The sequence below is a fragment of the Bufo bufo genome, chromosome 5 (assembly GCF_905171765.1).
Source record: "Bufo bufo chromosome 5, aBufBuf1.1, whole genome shotgun sequence".
Classification (NCBI taxonomy): Eukaryota; Metazoa; Chordata; class Amphibia; order Anura; family Bufonidae; genus Bufo; species Bufo bufo.
The window spans coordinates 549,885,131-549,908,329 of record NC_053393.1 but is presented as its reverse complement, the minus strand read 5'-3'; the positions used below and the strand labels follow the sequence as shown (position 1 = coordinate 549,908,329).

Genomic DNA, 23,199 nt, shown 5'->3' with positions numbered 1-23,199 from the left:
ACAGTGTCCTCTGTCCTCAGGCTCCCTCTGCTGGTCACTCCTGGGATCTGTAGTGTACATATATACAGTGTCCTCTGTCCTCAGGCTCCCTCTGCTGGCCACTCCTGGGACTGTAGTGTATATATATATATACAGTGTCCTCCGTCCTCTGCTCTCTGGCTCCCTCTGCTGGTCACTCCTGGGACTGTAGTGTATATATATATACAGTGTCCTCCGACCTCTGCTCTCTGGCTCCCTCTTCTGGTCACTCTTGGGATCTGTAGTGTACATATATACAGTGTCCTCTGTCCTCTGGCTCCCTCTGCTGGTCACTCCTGAGATCTGTAGTGTACATATATACAGTGTCCTCTGTCCTCAGTCCTCTGGCTCCCTCTGCTGGTCACTCCTGGGATCTGTAGTGTACATATATACAGTGTCCTCTGTCCTCTGGCTCCCTCTGCTGGTCACTCCTGAGATCTGTAGTGTACATATATACAGTGTCCTCTGTCCTCAGTCCTCTGGCTCCCTCTGCTGGTCACTCCTGGGATCTGTAGTGTACATATATACAGTGTCCTCTGCTCTCTGGCTCCCTCTGCTGGTCACTCTTGGGATCTGTAGTGTACATAAATACAATGTCCTCTGTCCTCCGCTCTCTGGCTCCCTCTTCTGGTCACTCTTGGGATCTGTAGTGTACATATATACAGTGTCCTCCGTCCTCTGCTCTCTGGCTCCCTCTGCTGGTCACTCCTGGGACTGTAGTGTACATATATACAGTGTCCTCTGTCCTTCGCTCTTTGCCTCCCTCTGCCGGTCACTCCTGGGATCTATAGTATATATTTGTGGTTGGGGCTACACCTGAACCGGGACCCTAACTAGTAGTTAGCTAAACGGTTTGATTTGTGCCGTAACCGCAACGTCGTAGGGATGACTGAAGGAGGCCATCCCCTGGTGTGACAATGAAATGGAGGGTGGGAAGGATAGGTGTGCTGAGCAGACGTAGGATGTAGGGGAGGGGGGAAATGACCCTAAATAGCGGGGCAGAGACCCTCCCACAAATACAGGCCAATAAATCGGCCATATAACATATACAGTTTCCTCCGTCCTGTGCTCTCTGGCTCCCTCTGCTGGTCACTCTTGGGATCTGTAGTGTACATATATATACAGTGTCCTCCGTCCTCTGCTCTCTGGCTCCCTCTGCTGGTCACTCATGGGATCTGTAGTGTACATATATACAGAGTCCCTCCGTCCTTTGCTCTCTGGCTCCCTCTGCTGGTCACTCCTGGGACTGTAGTGTACATATATACAGTGTCCTCCGTCCTCTGCTCTCTGGCTCCCTCTGCTGGTCACTCCTGGGATCTGTAGTGTAAATATATACAGTGTCCTCAGTCCTCTGGCTCCCTCTGCTGGTCACTTCTGGAATCTGTAGTGTACATATATACAGTGTCCTCCGTCCTCTGCTCTCTGGCTCCCTCTGCCGGTCACTCCTGGGATCTGTAGTGTAAATAATACAGTGTCCTCAGTCCTCTGGCTCCCTCTGCTGGTCACTCCTGGGATCTGTAGTGTACATATATAAAGTGTCCTCCGTCCTCAGGCTCCCTCTGCTGGCCACTCCTGGGACTGTAGTGTATATATATACAGTGTCCTCCGTCCTTTGCTCTCTGGCTCCCTCTGCCGGTCACTCCTGGGATCTGTAGTGTACATATATACAGAGTCCTCCGTCCTGTGCTCTTTTGCTCCCTCTTCCGATCACGCTGTGAATTGCGCCTAGAGTAGGGAGAAGGTCTGCGGGTTGTGCCACTCACAAGATGGCGGATCGTCGTGGATACGGTGGCCGACTTAGAAATGGCCATAACAGGAGTCCGGAAGTCAAGTGCTTTATTTCACCTGAGAAACCACGTGGTCTGTGCAGGATGTTCCCGGAGCTGACCGCCCTGCTGGGGGCCGACACTGAGAGCCCGGAGCGGGTGAGAGGACGGCGGGCGTTATCCTGTGACCTCAGCATCACATACAGCGGGCCCCACCTCCAAATAACCTGCACCCCAATTATGTGCCAGCCCAGGGACGCGGGCCTCATTGTACTGCACCCCCAAAAATTCCCCCTAGTTCCACAGCCGATATACCAAAGGCAACTTTATCCAGAATCGGCGCCCCCTCCCCCATCTAATCCTGAATCCCAGTATACTACCCCCATCTAATCCTGCACCCCGGTATATTACCCCCCATCTAATCCTGCCCCCCGGTATACTACCCCCATCTAATCCTGCACACCAGTATACTACCCCCCATCTAATCCTGCACCCCAGTATACTACCCCATCTAATCCTGCACCCCAGTATACTACCCCCATCTAATCCTGCCCCCCGGTATACTACCCCCCATCTAATCCTGAATCCCAGTATACTACCCCCATGTAATCCTGCATCCCAGTATACTACCCCCAATCCATTCTGCACACCAGTATACTACCCCCATCTAATCCTGCACACCAGTATACTACCCCCATCTAAACCTGCACCCCAGTATACTACCCCCATGTAATCCTGCATCCCAGTATACTACCCCCATCTAATCCTGCACCCCAGTATACTACCCCCATGTAATCCTGCATCCCAGTATACTACCCCCAATCCATTCTGCACACCAGTATACTACCCCCATCTAATCCTGCACACCAGTATACTACCCCCATCTAATCCTGCACCCCAGTATACTACCCCCATCTAATCCTGCCCCCCGGTATACTACCCCCATCTAATCCTGCACCCCAGTATACTACCCCCATCTAATCCTGCACCCCAGTATACTACCCCCATCTAATCCTGCACCCCAGTATACTACCCCCATCTAATCCTGCACCCCAGTATACTACCCCCATCTAATCCTGCACACCAGTATACTACCCCCCATCTAATCCTGAATCCCAGTATACTACCCCCATCTAATCCTGAATCCCAGTATACTACCCCCATCTAATCCTGCACACCAGTATACTACCCCCATCTAATCCTGCACCCCAGTATACTACCCCCAATCCATTCTGCACCCCAGTATACTACCCCCATCTAATCCTGCACCCCAGTATACTACCCCCATCTAATCCTGCACCCCAGTATACTACCCCCATCTAATCCTGCACCCCAGTATACTACCCCCAATCCATTCTGCACCCCAGTATACTACCCCCATCTAATCCTGCACCCCAGTATACTACCCCCATCTAATCCTGCACCCCAGTATACTACCCCCATCTAATCCTGCACACCAGTATACTACCCCCATCTAATCCTGCACCCCAGTATACTACCCCCATCTAATCCTGCACCCCAGTATACTACCCCCATCTAATCCTGCACCCCAGTATACTACCCCCATCTAATCCTGCACCCCAGTATACTACCCCCATCTAATCCTGCACACCAGTATACTACCCCCCATCTAATCCTGAATCCCAGTATACTACCCCCATCTAATCCTGAATCCCAGTATACTACCCCCATCTAATCCTGCACACCAGTATACTACCCCCATCTAATCCTGCACCCCAGTATACTACCCCCAATCCATTCTGCACCCCAGTATACTACCCCCATCTAATCCTGCACCCCAGTATACTACCCCCATCTAATCCTGCACCCCAGTATACTACCCCCATCTAATCCTGCACCCCAGTATACTACCCCCATCTAATCCTGCACACCAGTATACTACCCCCATCTAATCCTGCACCCCAGTATACTACCCCCATCTAATCCTGCACACCAGTATACTACCCCCATCTAATCCTGCCACCAGTATACTACTTCCATCTAATCCTGCACACCAGTATACTACCCCCAATCCATTCTGCACACCAGTATACTACCCCCCATCTAATCCTGCACACCAGTGTACTACCCCCAATCCATTCTGCACCCCAGTATACTACCCCCATCTAATCCTGCACACCAGTATACAACCCCCATCTAATCCTGCACCTCAGTATACTACCCCCATCTGATCCTGCACCCCAGTATACTACCCCCATCTAATCCTGCACCCCAGTATACTACCCCCATCTAATCCTGCACCCCAGTATACTACCCCCATCTAATCCTGCACCCCAGTATACTACCCCCATCTAATCCTGCACCCCAGTATACTACCCCCATCTAATCCTGCACCCCAGTATACTACCCCCATCTAATCCTGCGCACCAGTATACTACTTCCATCTAATCCTGCACACCAGTATACTACCCCCAATCCATTCTGCACACCAGTATACTACCCCCAATCCATTCTGCACACCAGTGTACTACCCCCATCTAATCCTGCACACCAGTGTACTACCCCCATCTAATCCTGCACACCAGTATACTACCCCCAATCCATTCTGCACCCCAGTATACTACCCCCATCTAATCCTGCACACCAGTATACTACCCCCAATCCATTCTGCACCCCAGTATACTACCCCCATCTAATCCTGCACACCAGTATACTACCCCCCATCTAATCCTGCACACCAGTATACTACCCCCATCTAATCCTGCACACCAGTATACTACCCCCAATCCATTCTGCACCCCAGTATACTACCCCCATCTAATCCTGCACACCAGTATACTACCCCCATCGATCCTGCACACCAGTATACTACCCCCAATCCATTCTGCACCCCAGTGTACTACCCCCATCTAATCCTGCACCCCAGTATACTACCCCCAATCCATTCTGCACCCCAGTGTACTACCCCCATCTAATCCTGCACACCAGTGTACTACCCCCATCTAATCCTGCACCCCAGTATACTACCCCCATCTAATCCTGCACCCCAGTATACTACCCCCATCTAATCCTGCACACCAGTGTACTACCCCCATCTAATCCTGCACACCAGTGTACTACCCCCATCTAATCCTGCACCCCAGTGTACTACCCCCATCTAATCCTGCACCCCAGTGTACTACCCCCATCTAATCCTGCACCCCAGTGTACTACCCCCATCTAATCCTGCACACCAGTATACTACCCCCATCTAATCCTGCACACCAGTATACTACCCCCATCTAATCCTGCACACCAGTATACTACCCCCATCTAATCCTGCACACCAGTATACTACCCCCATCTAATCCTGCACACCAGTATACTACCCCCATCTAATCCTGCACACCAGTATACTACCCCCATCTAATCCTGCACACCAGTATACTACCCCCATCTAATCCTGCACACCAGTATACTACCCCCATCTAATCCTGCACACCAGTATACTACCCCCATCTAATCCTGCACCCCAGTATACTACCCCATCTAATCCTGCACACCAGTATACTACCCCCATCTAATCCTGCACACCAGTATACTACCCCCAATCCATTCTGCACACCAGTATACTACCCCCAATCCATTCTGCACACCAGTATACTACCCCCAATCCATTCTGCACACCAGTATACTACCCCCCATCTAATCCTGCACCCCAGTATACTACCCCCAATCCATTCTGCACCCCAGTATACATTATCATACACATTTGGGACTTGTTCAGCAGTCCCCAACTGACCCTGGTGACCTCTGGACGGTGGTGGTGTAAAAATACGGAAAGTTCTCCTTGAGACAGAAACCAAAATTCGCCGCCACTGAAATCTTCTCCGATAGCCGCGGGCTACCCCCATCTGATCCTCTGTAGTCAAAAGGGGGGGCATTATATAGAGAAGATGGGTCAGCCTGAAGAAGAGCGGCAGTGAAACGCGTCGCTACACGAAGACCCCATCACTTTGTTTATTTCTAGTTTTATACCAAAATAAAGTGTGGTAAAATCTTAGCGCCCGGTAGTACTTACCTCTGTATTATATATGCAACCTGGGGGGGGGGGGTCCCTGACTTTACCAGTGTCACATTGTGGCCCCTAGAGTAGTGACCTGCAGATCTCGTAGCCTGCTGGGAGTTGTAGTTCCTGTCTTTCTTCTCATACTTGTTGTGTCCTCCAGCGACAGTTTGTCCTGATCAGCGGCCAGAAGACGGACGCCAGCTTCTTGCTCCATCACTTCCTGTCCTATTACCTGAAGGGTGAGTGACGCTGTAACATACGACGATGCACCCGCTGTGATGTCATCGTGATGGGGGCGGGGCTTGTCTTTCTCTGACGGTGATGATATGATTGTGTCCCGGCAGCCGGATGTCGTCTGTGTTTTGTGGCTCTCGCTCAGTCCTTCAGTCATTACAACATCATCGCCCAGAAGCTGGTAAGTCTTAAAGGGGCCACACAGTCCTGAGAAGTCCTGCGACTTTCTATGGCGGGTTTCCACGAGGACTCGGCGTGGTCGCAGGTTTCATGTTCCTTCCTCTTTCAGGGGGTGAACCTGGCGAGCGCGCAGGATCAGGGGCAGCTGCGCTTTCTGGAGGGGCTCAGATCCTACACCCGGCTGCTGTTTACAGATACTACAGAGACTGAGGCCGAGAATCCTCTGCGCTCTCTGAGGTCGGTAGGACCCCGGAGGGGGGGGCGCTACGTGTGATCTTCCTATTTGTCTCCCCCATTAGGACACAGCGGCTATAATCAGGGGCTCCGTGTTTAGCTGCATTATCTATTGGAGTCTGAATTTCATCATCAGTCTTAGCGGAGGCTCAGGATGTAACTTGGTAAATCATATACCCCATGCTTTACACTGCAGCTCTGCTTGTTCTCATTGGTTACTGTGGATAAGCATAAGCTCAGCAGGGAGTCAGTGCATAAAGAACTGATCTCTATTCTGTACAATGCAGAGCATGGTCAGATGGGGTGAGGAGTGGCCTGACTAAGGAGGAGGAGTCTTGTGAAGGAGGAGTGGCCTAAGGAGGAGGAGTCTTGTGAAGGAGGAGTGGCCTAAGAGGAGGAGTCTTGTGAAGGAGGAGTGGCCTGACTAAGGAGGAGGGGCTTCCCAATATTTGTCACTTTCTAACCCTGGGATGAATCAGATCATCGGGGAAGAAAGGAATTAATTGTTGTGCCTTTCATTTAGGACGGGGAGTGACCTCCGACCCCTGTATGACTTCATTACTGCTGCACTGGCGCCCCCAGTAGGTGAAGAGTGGAAATGCCCGGTGCTAATTGTAGACGACGTCGGTGTGCTGCTCAGCCTGGGGGTCCCTGCCATCCAAGTGCTGGACTTCATCCATTACTGCCGAGCCAGCGTGTGCAGCAAGTACCAGGTGTGGCCCCCATCATATACAGGTGTATAATATGACAAAACCATCTATTGCCTGGACTGCAAGTAAAGGTGTTCATACAAACAGACATATTGATGTCAGACCCCCCAGTTTCAGGGGGACGGCCGACCACCTAATGTTTAGGTGGTCTGACTCTCCCCTGAGAGCAGATATTGGGTGAGGAGGGAGGATCGACCATGTTGGATTTCAACATGGCCAATCCTTTTGTCCTAAGGGGAGATGAGCGGCTGCCAGCAGCATCTACCGATTCCCCTCTCCCGTTTCAGAACACATTGGAGGGCATAGTGTTTGGCCGACAGCTATGGAAGGCTCTGCAGTGCCGAGTCAGCTCTGCTACTTTTGGGAGTTGAGGGTCCCCCTCGACTCCTGTGTCTTAGAGGGGCCGCGGCGTGTGGCGCACATCGTCAGTCGCTGACTTTCTCTCTATTCCAGGGGAACGTGGTTTGTCTGCTGCAGGGGGATGACGGGTCCGAGGACGCCGACAATGAGCTGCTGCTGAGGTCTCTGTGTCACCAGAGCAGGTTGATCCTGCAGGCAGAGGGGCTGGCGACCGGCTTCTGTAAGGAGGTGCATGGACAGGTCAGTGACTGGGGTCATGAGGTCAGAATCAGGTGCAGCTCTTTAGTACACAGCCCCTCGCCCCCTATTCCATGTAGAGTGTGTAGGCCCCTCACCATCTGAAAGTACAACCGGCCCTGCGCTCGACTCAGAATCCGCTGCGTCACACGGGGACGGGACACTTTTTTATTTTACAGGACAAGTTGTAATTTTATATGACACCATTTAATGTACCATAGCTTGTATTGAAAAATGGGAAAAAATTATTTTAAAAATGTAAAAATAAAACCCCAGCAATTCCATCATTGTCTTTTGGGTTGTTTTTACGGCGTTCACCTTAGGGCTCATGCACACGACTGTATGTATTTTGCGGTCCGCAAAAAATACGGATGACGTCCGTGCAGTGGCGTTGCTAGGGCTGGTGTCACCTGGTGCGGTAGAAAATGGTGTCACCCCCCCCCCCTTCCTCCCCGAAGCAAATTTTCTTGCCATATATGGGGGCTATGGTGGTGCTACTGCCATAGGGGGCATCCGTTAGCTCAGCAGACCCCCCCCCCCCCTAGCAGTCAAGAGCCTGGTCTCGGGAGGGGCACTTCCAGATTACTTTCTGTCCGCCACCACAAAACAATGGTGCTTATAGAACAGACTCCACAGTGTAGCGGTATATGGTATACTGTGGGGCACAGTGTAGCGGTATACTGTGGGGCACAGTGTAGCGGTATACTGTGGGGCACAGTGTAGCGGTATACTGTGGGGCACAGTGTAGCGGTATACTGTGGGGCACAGTGTAGCGGTATACTGTGGGGCACAGTGTAGCGGTATACTGTGGGGCACAGTGTAGCGGTATACTGTGGGGCACAGTGTAGCGGTATACTGTGGGGCACAGTGTAGCGGTATACTGTGGGGCACAGTGTAGCGGTATACTGTGGGGCACAGTGTAGCGGTATACTGTGGGGCACAGTGTAGCGGTATACTGTGGGGCACAGTGTAGCGGTATACTGTGGGGCACAGTGTAGCGGTATACTGTGGGGCACAGTGTAGCGGTATACTGTGGGGCACAGTGTAGCGGTATACTGTGGGGCACAGTGTAGCGGTATACTGTGGGGCACAGTGTAGCGGTATACTGTGGGGCACAGTGTAGCGGTATACTGTGGGGCACAGTGTAGCGGTATACTGTGGGGCACAGTGTAGCGGTATACTGTGGGGCACAGTGTAGCGGTATACTGTGGGGCACAGTGTAGCGGTATACTGTGGGGCACAGTGTAGCGGTATACTGTGGGGCACAGTGTAGCGGTATACTGTGGGGCACAGTGTAGCGGTATACTGTGGGGCACAGTGTAGCGGTATACTGTGGGGCACAGTGTAGCGGTATACTGTGGGGCACAGTGTAGCGGTATACTGTGGGGCACAGTGTAGCGGTATACTGTGGGGCACAGTGTAGCGGTATACTGTGGGGCACAGTGTAGCGGTATACTGTGGGGCACAGTGTAGCGGTATACTGTGGGGCACAGTGTAGCGGTATACTGTGGGGCACAGTGTAGCGGTATACTGTGGGGCACAGTGTAGCGGTATACTGTGGGGCACAGTGTAGCGGTATACTGTGGGGCACAGTGTAGCGGTATACTGTGGGGCACAGTGTAGCCACATAACAGCTGCCCTAACACACTCAGCTCTGCTATATCTCTATATGACAGCTGTCCCAGCACACTCAGCTCTGCTATATCTCTATATGACAGCTGTCCCAGCACACTCAGCTCTGCTATATCTCTATATGACAGCTGTCCCAGCACACTCAGCTCTGCTATATGTCTATAAATGATAGCTGCCCCAGCACACTCAGCTCTGCTATATGTCTATAAATGATAGCTGCCCCAGCACACCCAGCTCTGCTACATATAATACAGTTATTTGTTTCCACAGTTAGCCAACAGTAGTATTATAGTAAAGTGCTGCTGTTTCAGCAGGTACGTTACCAAACTGAAACAGCAGCACTTTACTATAATACTACTGTTGGCTAACTGTGGAAACAAATAACTACCAATCGGAGGTGAAATACCCTATCCATCTAAAACAAAGTGGGCAGATCGAATTGAACAATATCATTTCCCCCAAAAGGGGTGTCCCCACTTCCTACCTATATTTGTCCTTTCTATGACACCAGCGGACTTGATACCTGCACCTACCTCCAATAGGTCTACTTGACTTTCATTTATTGCTATCTACTTCTTATGCATTTGATATCATATTTTGTGCATTGATATTTGTCTACATTTTATACCTCTAAGGAGAACGCCATTATTAATATCCATACACCATCCAGCTGACATAGACCAGCCATACATTGGTTTATGCCAGCAATTTACTTTATATGTATTATTGTTATATTGTCTATGATTTGTGCATTGATATTACATTGTCTACATTTTATACTTCTAGGAGAACGCTATTTTAGACCTAGGTTTTATAACATTATTTATTCAGACAACTTTTATACTTGTATCCATTGTCAACAGCTGGCATCAACCAGCCATTTATTATTAATAAATTACTCTTTTCCATGCACTACCTATGATCAGTGTGCCATCCCTTTACTTTTCCTAAACTCCTCACACACAAGCGTTGGGTACGCTCCGTTCAGATAGAGCACCTTATTCCATATTTTGGGATTTAGTGAGCCGCCCTATATTTATACATCTATACACATGACAGCTGCCACAACACACCCAGCACTGCTACATCTAATACACATGACAGCTGCCCCAGCACACTCAGCACTGCTATATCTCTATATATCTACTGTATAGCAATACTTAGAGATATATAGATGTAGCAGAGCTGGGTGTGCTGGGGCAGCTGTCATGTGTATAGATGTATCAGAGCTGGGTCTGTTTGGGCAGGTGTATAGATGTAGCAGATCTGAGTGTGCAGGGGCAGCTGTCATGTGTATAGATGTAGCAGAGCTGGGTTTGCTGGAGCAGCTGTCATGTGTATTATATGTAGCAGAGCTGGGTGTGCTGGGGCAGCTATCATTTATAGAGATATAGCAGAGCTGAGTGTGCTGGGACAGCAGTCATATAGAGATATAGCAGTGCTGGGTGTGTTAGGGCAGCCGTCATGTGTATAGATGTACAGCTATAACAGTAGAAGTCTCATATTTTTTCAGTCAGTAGCAAGGCTGCTCTTATGGCTGTGTGGTTAAATGCTTTGCCTCTGATACAAAAGGTCGTGGGTTTGAATCCCAGCAGAAACTTTTCTGAAATACAGCCTGACTCCATATATGGACATACAGGGCGGGACACAGGAAGAGGCTGCATCGCAGTGCTTTGCCTCTGATACAGAAGGTCGTGGGTTCGAATCCCAGACACATCTTTCCCTCTCCTGAGGACGGCAATACAAATGATTCGTAAATGCCGGCCCTGCTGGTGTCACCCGGTGCGGTCAATGGTGTCACCCGGTGGGGTCCGCACCCCCCTTGCAACGCCACTGCGTCCGTGTGCATTCTGTATTTTGTGGAACAGAACAGCTGGCCCCTAATAGAACAGTCCTATCCTTGTCCGTAATGCGGATAGTATTAGGACATGTTCTGTTTTTTTGCGGAACGGACATACGGAACCGGAATGCACATGGTGTTAGGGTACTTTCACACTAGCGTTTTTCTTTTCCGGCATTGAGTTCCGTCCTAGGGGCTCAATACCGGAAAAAAACTGATCAGTTTAATCCCCATGCATTCTGAATGGAGAGGAATCTGTTCAGGACGTCTTCAGTTCAGTCTTTTTGTATTTTCAGGACTGAGATATTACCGCAGCATGCTACGGTTTTATCTCCGGCCAAAATGCCGGATCCGGCATTTTTTACCATTGAAATGCATTAATGCTGGATCCGGCATTGCGGTCTGCGCATGCTTAGACTGGAAAAAATTTGGAAAAAAATAAATGCCGAATCCGTTTTTCTGGATGACACCGGAGAGACGGATCCAGCATCTCAATGCATTTGTTATACGGATCAGGTGAGATTTATTTTTATTTTTTCAGCCCCCCTAGGGGACTTACATTTGTGATTGTTTGATAACTTATACCATAGACTGCAATAGTTTACCATTACAGTCTAAGGGCTCATTCAGACGGCCGTAGTGCTTTGCGGATCCGCAAAACAATTTTGCAGAACAGATGCAGACTCATGCATACGGCCGTCTGAAGGAGCCCTATAGGTGCTGGCATTCAGGATGCAGTTTTCAATTTAGCAGCCTCGTTAACCCCTGGTGTCCTGCATTGTGGGAATGATTTTAATAATTTCAGCCAGCTACAATAAAAAAAAACTGCACCGTGTGCTAACACCCTGGGAGGGGTCTACTGGGTTCCTGTTAAGCCCTGCTGCAGGCCTAGGAGCCTTCACGAGTCCCCCGGCTGCCATAGCAGCTGATCAAACACCACGTAATTATCATTACAAGTGTGTGAGCTCTCAGATGACGCGGTTGCTATTTTTTGAGGCATCTTCAGGGGTCAAATGACTGGGATCAGGATCATCTCTGCCAGTGGGTATTAGCTGTATTACACAGATGGAGCTGGCTGAGCTGCTAAACTCCTTCCACACACATTTCACTTTGGAGCATGTCAATTTAAGCTGCAGATTTTCACCCTTTCTATTGCATAGGGTAAAATCTGCAACTATTTGCATGTAGTACATGTTTTTTTTTTTTTATGGTAAGGGTCATTTGCTGCTTTTGTTGTGACTAGAGTAACCCTACCTGTTCCCCTCTCACAGCTGACCATTACTCGGAGGACACAGGATAAAGACCAGACCGTCATCTACCAGTACAGAATCCATGACAAGAGCGTCAGCTTCTTCGCCAGGGGACTGTCTGCAGCTGTCCTGTGATCTGCTACAGCCAGGACTGGGGGGCGTCTCGCACGGGGGGGGGGGGGGCATGTCCTGTGTGCGAGCGTCGCTGGGGGGCACACAGAATCCAGGATTTGTTCTCCATATTCTGAGGTGCAGGACGAGAATGAACACAAGACATTTCAGAGAGAGTTTTTATTTAAGAAAATTACAGAGGATTGAAACAAAAACAAAAAAAAAAAGCAAAAACTAAATTAAAAACCTAAAAGACTGTACAAGGAAGATTTGGTGCGTCTGCTCTGCATAATACCTACAGCCAAATAAATTATAACCTTTACCAAAAATATTATTTTCTCCTCTATTCCATGATGCAAGTTAGACTTGACATTAAACAGTAGTTGATGTGGTGACATGAACCGTCCAGAGCTGGGACCACGGGTCTGCTGTCCACAATACATTGCTAGGCCACGGGGCCACCATTCTCCTCCTGTAAGAGATCACGGAGACGAAGAAGTGGCGGCAACAGCGACCCCATACAAGAAGCCCCCACCCCCCAAAAAAACAGCCTGTCAGGAAATGGTGGAACTCCAGACAATCGGGAGAGCGGGCACACGACACTTTCTGGGAGGGGGTTACTGATGATGCTATTAACAGGGGCAAATGCCGCCCCCCCAAACCTCTCTACATTCATACTGGAGTCTTGTGTCTGTGACCATACATTCAATCTTCTTCCGGTTGCACTAGGATATTCGAATTGTGAATATTTAGAATATAGTGCTATATATTCATATTCACAAATAGTGTTGAATATTCTAATCACGAATTTATTACATTGCCGATTTTCGCAAACAATGACTGGAGATCACAAATGCTAAAATTTGCGAATATTCGGCCAAAAATTCACAAAATATCGCGAATTCAAATATTGCCTATGCCGCTTATCACTAGTCATACACCCACCCACCACTTTAGTTGAATGGCTGCATACAGCGGTTTATGCCCCAGCGGTCCTGGCTGAACGGGGGCATCTGCAGCGGGACCGCTTCTCATTGAGGAGTCTTACAGGCAACGCTCCATGGGGAAAGTCACCTTCTAAGGCAACGTCCAACCCATTGCCCCTTAACACACGGAGACCCCCTCTACAGATGGCTGGTTAAGAGGTTCTTGCCCCTCCAGTCGGGGGCAGTAGAGAGTTCTGTTATATGACTATATAGCAGAAATTACAGCTGGACCTTATACATCCCCTATATCCACGGAGGACTGTTCTGCCCGTCTACTGGGCGATCTTTGGTAAAAATCCCTCCAGCCCTTTAACCACAGTCGCCTCCGGCAGTAGTGATGGAACATAACCATCCAATGTCAGTGGAGGGAGCAACTGTGTGTGAACAGGACCCTACCCCTCTGATGACAGCACAGACACCAGACATTGTGCATTTCTGATCCGAGAATGGACTGGAGACAAACTAAATGAGGTGCAATTCACACGCTGCAGATTTGGTCAGTAATTGTGAAGCCAAAAGCAGGACTAAATCCTAGCAGTGGGGCTATAATGAAAGACTCGCTCATTTTCTACTTTGCAATGTGTGAACAGTACCTTAGGAGAGGTTTCCATCTTTACCTTCTGATGGGATCCTCTCCCTGATGTTGGGGAAGAAACATAACCTTAGACCACGAATATGGCCGTGTGACCTCCCTTAGAATAGGGCGTCCCCGGCCGACATGACGCGTTAATGACCGTAAGAAAACGTAAATTTAAATGCTCAAAACCAAAACTGCACCTGACGGAGGGGAATTTCTCAGAAAGTTTCTTCCTGCGAGTTGGAAGGGGATATAAATATGTGAATGCTGCAGCAGGTAAGTGCTCCCCCCACAGCCTGAAGAGCCGGCATGTGTCGTGCTGCCACCTACAGGGCGCTGTGATATTGCACTTGTGCCACCACCCCTCCTCCTACCCAGAAGTCTACTTGCCCATTGCCTGTAGTCAGGGACACGGTTCTGGTCTCCTTCCACTCAGGACTGTGGCATGAAGTGCGTCCAGATACTCAGTATCGTTTAATAGTGCCGCATGTTCATATCTAGAGACTTATTTATTTTTTTGACTGTGCCTAATGTCAGCGTTGTCCCCCTGAATCTGACCAGGGAGGGGGCTTATACCCCTCCCTTGCTAATGGTTACTGACACACGACATGTGGACAACGCAGAGATAACCGTATAGAGCTAGCGTTACTCTCCAGGACATACGATCGTGAAGTGCTACCGATTCATTACGAATCTTTCCGGGGTCCGGCATTTTCTAGGGCATCGCCAACCAGAAAAGTAAGGGATGAACCCAAGAAAATGGGGAGCTGTAAAATTGTACAATTCCATTGGAAGTATAGTTAGAAACTCGTGAATGCATCATCTGTGGAGCTCGTCATTTGGTGACGGAATAACCCCTTCAGTGCCAGTCCTCGATAGGGATTAGATACCGGATCCTGAGTTGTCCTCAGTCGAGCTTCTCCAGGACTGACGGGACGTAGACCAGGCTGAGCTCGCTACCAAAGTCACAGACAATCGCTGCGTTGTCCAGGACCAGGATCTGGCGCACCGGCTGAGCTTCCTCGTACTTTCCCAGGTAGACCGTCTGTAGGAGATCGCCGTAGCCAATGTCCCAGAAGGACACGCACCCCTGGCCGCCCGTCACCAGCAGGTTGTCAGAGATGAGACCCAGACTGGAGCCGCAACCCAAGTCCTGCAAAGAGAACGACACAATTACGGACATGACACAGCTGCCGGCTGCACGTTATGGCAGTTCTTTTACTCTGGCTCTCGTCGTGTTAGACTCTACAGGGGCTGCATGGTGTTAATGGTGGCTCCTAATCCAAGGACTATGCAGGGACACAGACCCAACGATTTTGCACTAAAGTTCAGTCCGGAGATGGGACCCGCACCTATCGACATTGATGGCTAGGAAATACCCCTTTAAATACTCATGATGTGGGATAGCACCAGGGATGATGGGAGCTGCTGGCCACAGTCCCATCTACAGCACCTTTCTTTAGGTGCCCATACACCTTCGATAGTCATTGGCTGAAGAGTTCTCTCACCTGGCCCCCCCCCCCCCCCCATACACATGCATGCTTAGCTCCACCATGCATGCATGTGTTTTCATTGTAAAGAGAGGAGTCAAGACTCGAGCCTGATTCTGCAGGAACATTCCTTCCCGGCAGTCGCTATTACACGCAGCGATCTCCTCCACAGCATTATGCCATCGCTCGTCCCCATGCTGTCTAGTTATTTGCCGGCAGCAGATCGCGATCTTTCAGCGTCTGTTTGTTAATCTGGTAATCGGCGGCAGTATTACACTGCCAGATCGCTAACGAGCGTTACTATGAACACATATTAGGTAATCAGCCGGTCTCTACAACTTTGTCTCTTATGTGTATGGGGGCCTCTGAACATCAAATATCTTCCTATACTGGTGTCAGATTATGGATGTATCTTTTTTTCTGGACAAGACAGCATGGTCTACCATGTGAAGATGGACGGCACAGCCGCCATGTCTGCGGGTGCGGTGTGAACCCCGCCGGATACAAATATGGAGCCCTATAAGACATTCTGCTAGTGATGCCCAGACCGGACAGCATATCGTTATCCCGTCCCCTGAGACGGGCAGGTAACTCACTTGCTGTATGGAGTACAGATTGATCCCTGAGCTCCGATCCCATATACTGATGACATCATCCAGGCCACTGCTGATGACGTAGGACGCTGTGCACAACAGTGAGGTGATGTCTCCTCGATGCCCGTGCATGTGGTTGACTCGACTTCCTGTGAGGACATCCCATAAACAGATGGCTCCATCCTGCCCCCCACTGGCCAGAACCATGGTCTGCAGGTAAAAATGAAGGTTAGTACCTGCATGGCAGGATTGGTTAAGATGAAGGGTCCAGAATGGCTGCCTGATAAAATATGATCCCCCTACCCCAAATGCAGGCACTCACCTGGTCTATGTAAATGGCAGAGATCCCCCCTGAGTGACCCTGCAGTGTGAACAAGCAGCAAGCGTCCTCCAAGCGGTACACCTGCAGGAAGACACAAGGATCACGGTATACTCTGCAGTACCAGCATCCACCACCAGGAGGTGCACAACACTGACATGGACAATTCTCAGTGCTCAGACACTTTATTAGGCCTCTTTCACACGGGCGTTACGGGAACACCCGCGATTTTTCCGCGCGAGTGCAAAACATTGTAATGCATTTTGCACTCGCGTGAGAAAAATCGCGCATGTTTGGTACCCAAACCCGAACTTCTTCACAGAAGTTCGGGCTTGGGATCAATGTTCTGTAGATTGTATTATTTTCCCTTATAACATGGTTATAAGGGAAAATAATAGCATTCTGAATACAGACTGCATAGTACAATAGTGATGGAGGGGTTAAAAAAAATAGAAATAAAAAAAATAAAAATAATTATTTTTTAACTCACCTTAGTCCACTGAACAGGACCTGTGGTGAGCATTCATTACAGGTAAAGGACCTGTGGTGACGTCACTCCGGTCATCACATGATCCATCACCATGGTAAAAGATCATGTGATGACCGGAGTGACGTCACCACAGGTCCTATTCAGCAACGGAGATGCCGTCTCCGCAATCAAGTGGACTAAGGTGAGTTATTTAATTATTATTTATTTTTATTTTTAACCCCTCCAGCGCTATTTTACTATGCATTCTGTATTCAGAATGCTATTATTTTCCCTTATAACCATGTTATAAAGGGAAAATAATAATGATCGGGTCTCCATCCCGATCGTCTCCTAGCAACCGTGCATGAAAATCGCACCGCATCCGCACTTGCTTGCGATTTTCACGCAACCCCATTCACTTCTATGGGGCCTGCCCGTGAAAAACGCAGAATATAGAGCTTGCTGCGATTTTCACGCAACGCACAAGTGATGCGTGAAAATCACCGCTCATGTGAACAGCCCCATAGAAATGAATGGGTCGGGATTCAGTGCGGGTGCAATGCGTTCAACTCACGCATCGCATCCGCGCGGAATACTCGCCCGTGTGAAAGGGGCCTTAGTGTGCCTGATACATAGGGTAACACTGGATCTGGCAATTTTACATTGGCAGTGATCTTAATGAGCACCAGGTCAGCTGAGCGGATTGTACTGCAACACGCTACACGTGTGTGCCAAATATCCCCACCCTCACAGACACGGCTATCTCCAACCCACACCAGATGTGGAGCAGGTGTGCGGAGGAAGTGGAGCACAGTGTGCGGTTCATTTGCTGTTCCACATGGATAGAGGCCGATAGCCAATTACTTAGATTTTAGCCTGTACATTAATAAAGTCTTGTTGTTTTATTTTAGTACCATCTCACAGACAGTGAACAGCAATTAGAAAACACTTACACTGCAGAAGCTGCAGTTTAATTCCTATATTAAGTCATGAGACACAAATTATTCAAGGACAAGGATGTGTATGTGATTTAAAGGAGAAGGACCACATAAAACACACTTACTCTCAGAGTGTGGTCCTGGCTGCCGGTCACGAGGCGCCCGGCCGCTGCTTTTAACATTGTGATTGGCTTCTGGTGGGCACATGCCACAGTGTGAGTCGGCTGGCAGCGGATGATGTCATCACTGGAGTAGAGCGGAGAGCTGGGGACGGTGCTGCGGGCAGATGCTCCTGAGGTGGACGAGAACCCCAATATTATCAAGCAAAACGGTTTAATCCTCTACAAGGACAAGAAAGCGGCTCCATGCACTCAATGCAGACACAACCCAAAATGAAGCCCGCAGAGCTTACACTTTGGCTGTGAATGGAGGAGGAAAAAAAATCTGGGGAGTCACTTACCTCTGAACTGTAACTGGCTGGAGGATTTTTGGGAATCCAGACAGAAGAAATCCAAGGAGCCATTGAGCCGAGCAGCTACAATCCTGAAAGATGGAAACCTTGTAATGTACTTTCTCATCACTATTCGCACACAGGGTGCTGGAGCCAAGGGAAGACATACCTGTGATTCAAAAAGACGAGTGCAGTGATCCCGCTCTGACAATCAGCGTTACTGCAGCGCAGGACCCCCTCTATGGCGTCCCAGACCTGCAGAGATGAAAAAATAACTGTGCATAAGGAGAGGGGCCGGGAACGTAAACCACCAGCCTGTCAATCAGTAACCAAGCAAGAAGATGACACCAAACCCAGCCATACACGACAGCCTGAATGCTCATTCACCACCAGCTCTCTGCTGACTTCCAGCCAAGGGCCGCTACACCTTCGTCCAGGGGTTGCCGAAACATCATAAACTGAGCCAGAAACCACTCCTAACCCATCCGGGCACAGGCCTGTATACCTCAAGCTTTCCGTTACTCCTTCCAGCTACAATGAGGTTTCCCTGTAGTCCCAAACTCCACACCGAACTGTCGTAATCTTCTGCCCAACCAGAAACCGGGGAAGACGTCCCGTTACAGAGCACCTGCTCTTCTGCTGAGCTCTTCCTCCTGATGGCATCACAGCCTCCATCTGACCAGCCCCCAGGCGACCTGCTCCGTCTGCCGGACATCATCTGGCCCTGTCCGTATGGAGCGGGGGAGAAGACAGGAAGAAAACTGCAAGAGGCTCCATGCTCCTCGTAGACCCGCTGCACCAGACTGCTAAAGTCATAGCCGCTGGACTCTAATTCCTGCTGCTTCATGACCACCGGCCTCTGTCCACCCTCGGGCTCCTCCTGCTTAACCTGCTCGCAGAAGTTCGTATCGATCAGACTGGAAAGGTTTGGCTGGTCGTAGAAGAGCGGGGGCTGAGGGAGCGGCTGTCTCCTCTTCAAGTAACCGTTTTCCAAGGAGTCCTCGGGGTTGTATTTACATTCTGAGAAGTTCTCCCAAGTCTCCTGATACTCGAAGATCCCGCTGCTCTCCCTGCGCAGCCTGGACATGAGAGAAAGAGATGCTCAGCGGACGCAAGAACAGCAGGCTGCAATCACACATGTAGCTTCTGATGCGGTTTTTGAGCAAAAGTATTAGGCTAGTTGCACACTAGCGTCAGAGATCCGGCAGGCTGTTCAGGCACGCAGCGGTTATCTTCTGGCCAATTGCCGGAATGCCCTCTGATCTCTGCCGGTTCTGGTTATGGGGCCGGATGGAGCCTTACAAAACTCTAGCAAGTGCACAGAGGTCCAGCAAGCTGCTACCTGCCGGATCGCTGACGCTAGCCTTTTACATATTTGCTGTACTGTAGAGAAGTGATCTGGTTATAACAGTCTCACCCCTGCTTGGGAATAACCGTGAGGCAGTCTCCCGTCTGAGCATCCCACACACGGATCTGACTGGCCAGGCAGCAGCTCACTAACAGCATCCCATCACTGGTGAGACACTCAATGTCCTGCAAGACAGTGGGAAGAGGATGAGCACAATGAAAAGAGGACATTTTAGAGCTACTTTATAAAGAAGGCTTCATACGCACCATGAGATGACCTCTCAGGACAAGGGGCACAATCTCTGTTTCGGGGGGCGAGTACCCATAGTCGTCACAGGGCAGGTCGCCTTTCTTCCGTCGGCTATGTGACAGACCGTTCTGTCCATAGTTTTTAGGGCAGAGCAGTCGATAAAGACAGAAAAGGAGTAAAACCAACAAAATCCCAGAAGCCAAACCCAAAGCTCCAACTCTGTGAAGACAGAAAAGACGGATTTACTGCTGGAGGGGGAAAGGGAGAGGCTGAGGGCAGCGGCGGGACGGGGGCACAGAGTATGGCGATGTGGCATCGGTATAGATAATCTTACTTGTATAAGGTGACGTCCATGGATCCCTGGGTGTTGGGAGCAGCAGGAGCCACTTTGATTTCCTCTGGACGTCCATCCCGCTGAGGCTGAAATATCTGAGAGTGTCGGACCTCAAGAGGGTGTCGAGCCTCAGACACCTCCTCGGGGGTTAGATACAGGGTGATCGGGATCATGGGTAAGATGCTAATGTACCTAAAGCCAACAAATTGTACACAAGAGAGTGAGGAAAGAGTTAACATGTCCACCTACCACCTTATTCTCTTAAAGAGACATACTCACCTCTTGGCTAGGGTTATGTTATAGTAGCTGAAGAGCGTTGGCCAGTGCCGGAAGGACAGTTTACGCCAGGTTTCTTCATCTTCAGGTCCCCACGTGACCTCTGTATGGGCCCGATCCTCCTTCAACTGTGGTCCGACTTTGCTTTGGTCCTTACGCTGTCCCTCTGCCCAGTTGCTTCTAGAACTTTCCTCCAATACTGCTCTGAGGGTCTCCATCACCTCCTTGCGGTCTCTTTGAGACTGATTCTCCAGGAGTTGAGAAGAGTCGGTGGGGAGGATAGAGAGCGAGCTCTGGGAGTCTGAAGCCGGCATGACGGGCACAGGAATAGGCGGCACTACAGCGCCCCCGAGAGGGCTCTGCTCTGTGACCTGCACTGTAGTAAGGTAGGTATGGAGGCCAGCAGGGTCTGTATAAAGCAGGATCCCAATCCATACCACGGTCCCTGCCTGTAGAAACAAAGAAAATCTACATAACATGAACCTGAGAAAATCTGTGACCCTCCTCGCAGGGTATAAAATTAACCCACAAGACCGAAAAATGTCATAAAATAACCTGCATCAAATATCTGTGGCAACTGATTTCCTGCCTTCTCCAAACACAACCAGAGCTGCTTTCAAAATTTTGCAGGCTGCCTTTGAAAACAGACAGCAGTACAGCTCCATGCCTCTGTCAAACAGGTGCCCTAATATCTCAGCTCCCATAGTGCACTGCACAGGAACCCAGCAGAATTCTGAAAACAGCTCTGAAGAACGTGGAGGAAAACATCAATTATTTAAACTGTCCTGAGGAACTAGAGATTCCCAATGTAAAACCGCCACCCACTTACCATGATGATCCTCTGGGCCAGCCGTGTCCTGGCAAAGAAGTAGATGAGGCGCAGTCTTTTGGGCAGGCGCAGGTTTCGGAGGGGCTGCAGGGTGATGGTGTGGGGGGTGTTAGGGCGCAGTGCTTGCTGTCGCTCATATTTGGGTGTACGGGTCATAGGTTTGGATGGCGGCATGCAGGCCTCGGCGGGCATCCTCTTGTTCAGGTCCGCGAGCTGCAAGGCAAAAAGAAGCTTTTATTAGTGGATCCAAAAAAAGCCGCCTTCAGTGACAGGAATTTTAACCTGCCGTAAAGGTGATCTCCAGAAAAGCCAACCATCATTTAATTCCCTGGAACCTTTTGCCGACCCCGATTTACCAGGTCACAGCCCGTACCTCCATTCTGCGGATGTCAATGGATAAAACGGTGGTGAAGAAGAACATCTGCAGGAAGAAGTCTGACACCAATCCGACGACGGCAAAGAGGCAGAACTCCTGGGAGAGAAGAAACGTGAAGAACATGAAGAGCGAGGAAACCGAGCAAGTCACAGTGCAGGTCAAAGTCTGGAGAGCCATCATCACCAGCATCCTCAATGTCACATCCTTTGTGTGACCTAAGCCTTCCAGGTCTACAAAACAAGCCATACTTAACAGCTTTAGGTCTGAGGAATAACCCCCATATTCCAGTGACTATAAAACATCCCTTACGGTGTCCATAAACAACAGATGTAAGTCGGTCAAACCTGTCAATTCATTGCAGAGCCGACCAACTATCTAATGTGTATGGGGGTGTCCTCATTCTCCCCCACAGCAGATATTGGGGGAAAGAACGATTGTGCATGTCAGATTTCAGGGTTGTCTGGCATTGCCTCTTACTACTAAAGGCAAATGTATGCGCTGCATCATGATCCTTTCCCAAGCCCAGAGAGTCGTTCTGACCCTTCACAGAGCCTAGAGAGTCACCTTGAGTCTTCACAGAGCCTAGAGTCACCTTGAGCCTTTTCAGTGCCTAAAGAGTCACCTTGAGCCTTTTCAGTGCCTAAAGAGTCACCTTGAGCCTTCTCAGTGCCTAAAGAGTCACCTTGACCCTTCACAGAGCCTAAAGAGTCACCTTGAGCCTTCACAGAGCCTAGAGAGTCACCTTGAGCCTTCACAGTGCCTAGAGAGTCTCCTTGACCCTTCACAGTGCCTAGAGTCTCCTTGACCCTTCACAGTGCCTAGAGTCTCCTTGACCCTTCACAGAGCCTAGATAGTCACCTTGAGCCTTCTCAGTGCCTAGAGAGTCACCGAGCCTTCACAGAGCCTAGAGAGTCACATTGACCCTTCACAGAGCCTAGAGAGTCACCGAGCCTTCACAGAGCCTAGAGAGTCTCCTTGACCCTTCACAGAGCCTAGAGAGTCACCTTGACCCTTCACAGAGCCTAGAGAGTCTCCTTGACCCTTCACAGAGCCTAGAGAGTCTCCTTGACCCTTCTCAGAGCCTAGAGAGTCACCTTGACCCTTAACAGAGCTTAGAGAGTTACAATGAGTCAAGAAAGTCACCCCAATCCTTTCCAGAGCCTAGAGGCGATCTGATGCTTCCCCAAGAATAGAGAGTAGATCTGATTATTCCCCAAGCCTAGAGCATCACCCGGATGCTTTCCAAGCCTAGCGAAGATCTGATACTTCTTACCTCCGACAGTCACCATATTTTGTCCCCAAGCCTAGAGAGCACCTCTAATCCTACCCTTAGCCTAGAAAGCTCCCCGATTTTGGTGATATTTCCCATTAGATTATTGCTTC

General features: G+C 49.8%; 2 protein-coding genes across 4 annotated transcripts in view; one reads left to right on the top strand and one right to left on the bottom strand.

Moving 5' to 3' along the window:
• The first annotated feature begins 1,810 nt into the window (after nucleotides 1-1,810).
• On the top strand, nucleotides 1,811-12,910 carry ELP6 (elongator acetyltransferase complex subunit 6). Its single transcript, XM_040431460.1, has 7 exons — nucleotides 1,811-1,943; nucleotides 5,954-6,032; nucleotides 6,138-6,208; nucleotides 6,317-6,444; nucleotides 6,965-7,154; nucleotides 7,605-7,751; nucleotides 12,492-12,910. The coding sequence occupies exons 1-7, from the start codon at nucleotides 1,890-1,892 to the stop codon at nucleotides 12,603-12,605; spliced, it is 783 nt and encodes a 260-aa protein (XP_040287394.1). The 5' UTR covers nucleotides 1,811-1,889; the 3' UTR covers nucleotides 12,606-12,910.
• A 1,627-nt stretch (nucleotides 12,911-14,537) lies between these two features.
• LOC121000800 (SREBF chaperone) overlaps nucleotides 14,538-23,199 on the bottom strand; it is a 47,206-nt gene continuing 38,544 nt past the window's right edge. For 2 of the 3 annotated variants that reach the window (XM_040431443.1, XM_040431444.1), the window contains exons 11-23: nucleotides 21,814-21,912; nucleotides 21,441-21,653; nucleotides 20,615-21,060; nucleotides 20,336-20,527; nucleotides 20,019-20,220; nucleotides 19,822-19,937; nucleotides 18,910-19,483; nucleotides 18,574-18,659; nucleotides 18,414-18,496; nucleotides 18,079-18,245; nucleotides 16,550-16,630; nucleotides 16,231-16,437; nucleotides 14,538-15,297 (exon numbers count right to left, since the gene is read on the bottom strand). In XM_040431443.1, the coding sequence (XP_040287377.1) occupies nucleotides 15,052-15,297; nucleotides 16,231-16,437; nucleotides 16,550-16,630; nucleotides 18,079-18,245; nucleotides 18,414-18,496; nucleotides 18,574-18,659; nucleotides 18,910-19,483; nucleotides 19,822-19,937; nucleotides 20,019-20,220; nucleotides 20,336-20,527; nucleotides 20,615-21,060; nucleotides 21,441-21,653; nucleotides 21,814-21,912 (2,712 nt within the window). In that variant the 3' untranslated portion in view covers nucleotides 14,538-15,051. Of the gene's footprint in view, nucleotides 15,298-16,230; nucleotides 16,438-16,549; nucleotides 16,631-17,717; nucleotides 17,982-18,020; nucleotides 18,246-18,413; nucleotides 18,497-18,573; nucleotides 18,660-18,909; nucleotides 19,484-19,821; nucleotides 19,938-20,018; nucleotides 20,221-20,335; nucleotides 20,528-20,614; nucleotides 21,061-21,440; nucleotides 21,654-21,813; nucleotides 21,913-23,199 lie in introns of those variants that run through there. The other variant, XM_040431445.1, reaches the window with a different exon arrangement.

Coding starts and splice junctions, on each gene's coding strand:
- ELP6 (XM_040431460.1), top strand. CDS start 1,890: ATGTTCCCGGAGCTGACCGCCCTGCTGGGGGCCGACACTGAGAGCCCG. Junction 1,944..5,953: donor ACACTGAGAGCCCGGAGCGG/GTGAGAGGACGG, acceptor TGTGTCCTCCAG/CGACAGTTTGTCCTGATCAG. Junction 6,445..6,964: donor AATCCTCTGCGCTCTCTGAG/GTCGGTAGGACC, acceptor CCTTTCATTTAG/GACGGGGAGTGACCTCCGAC.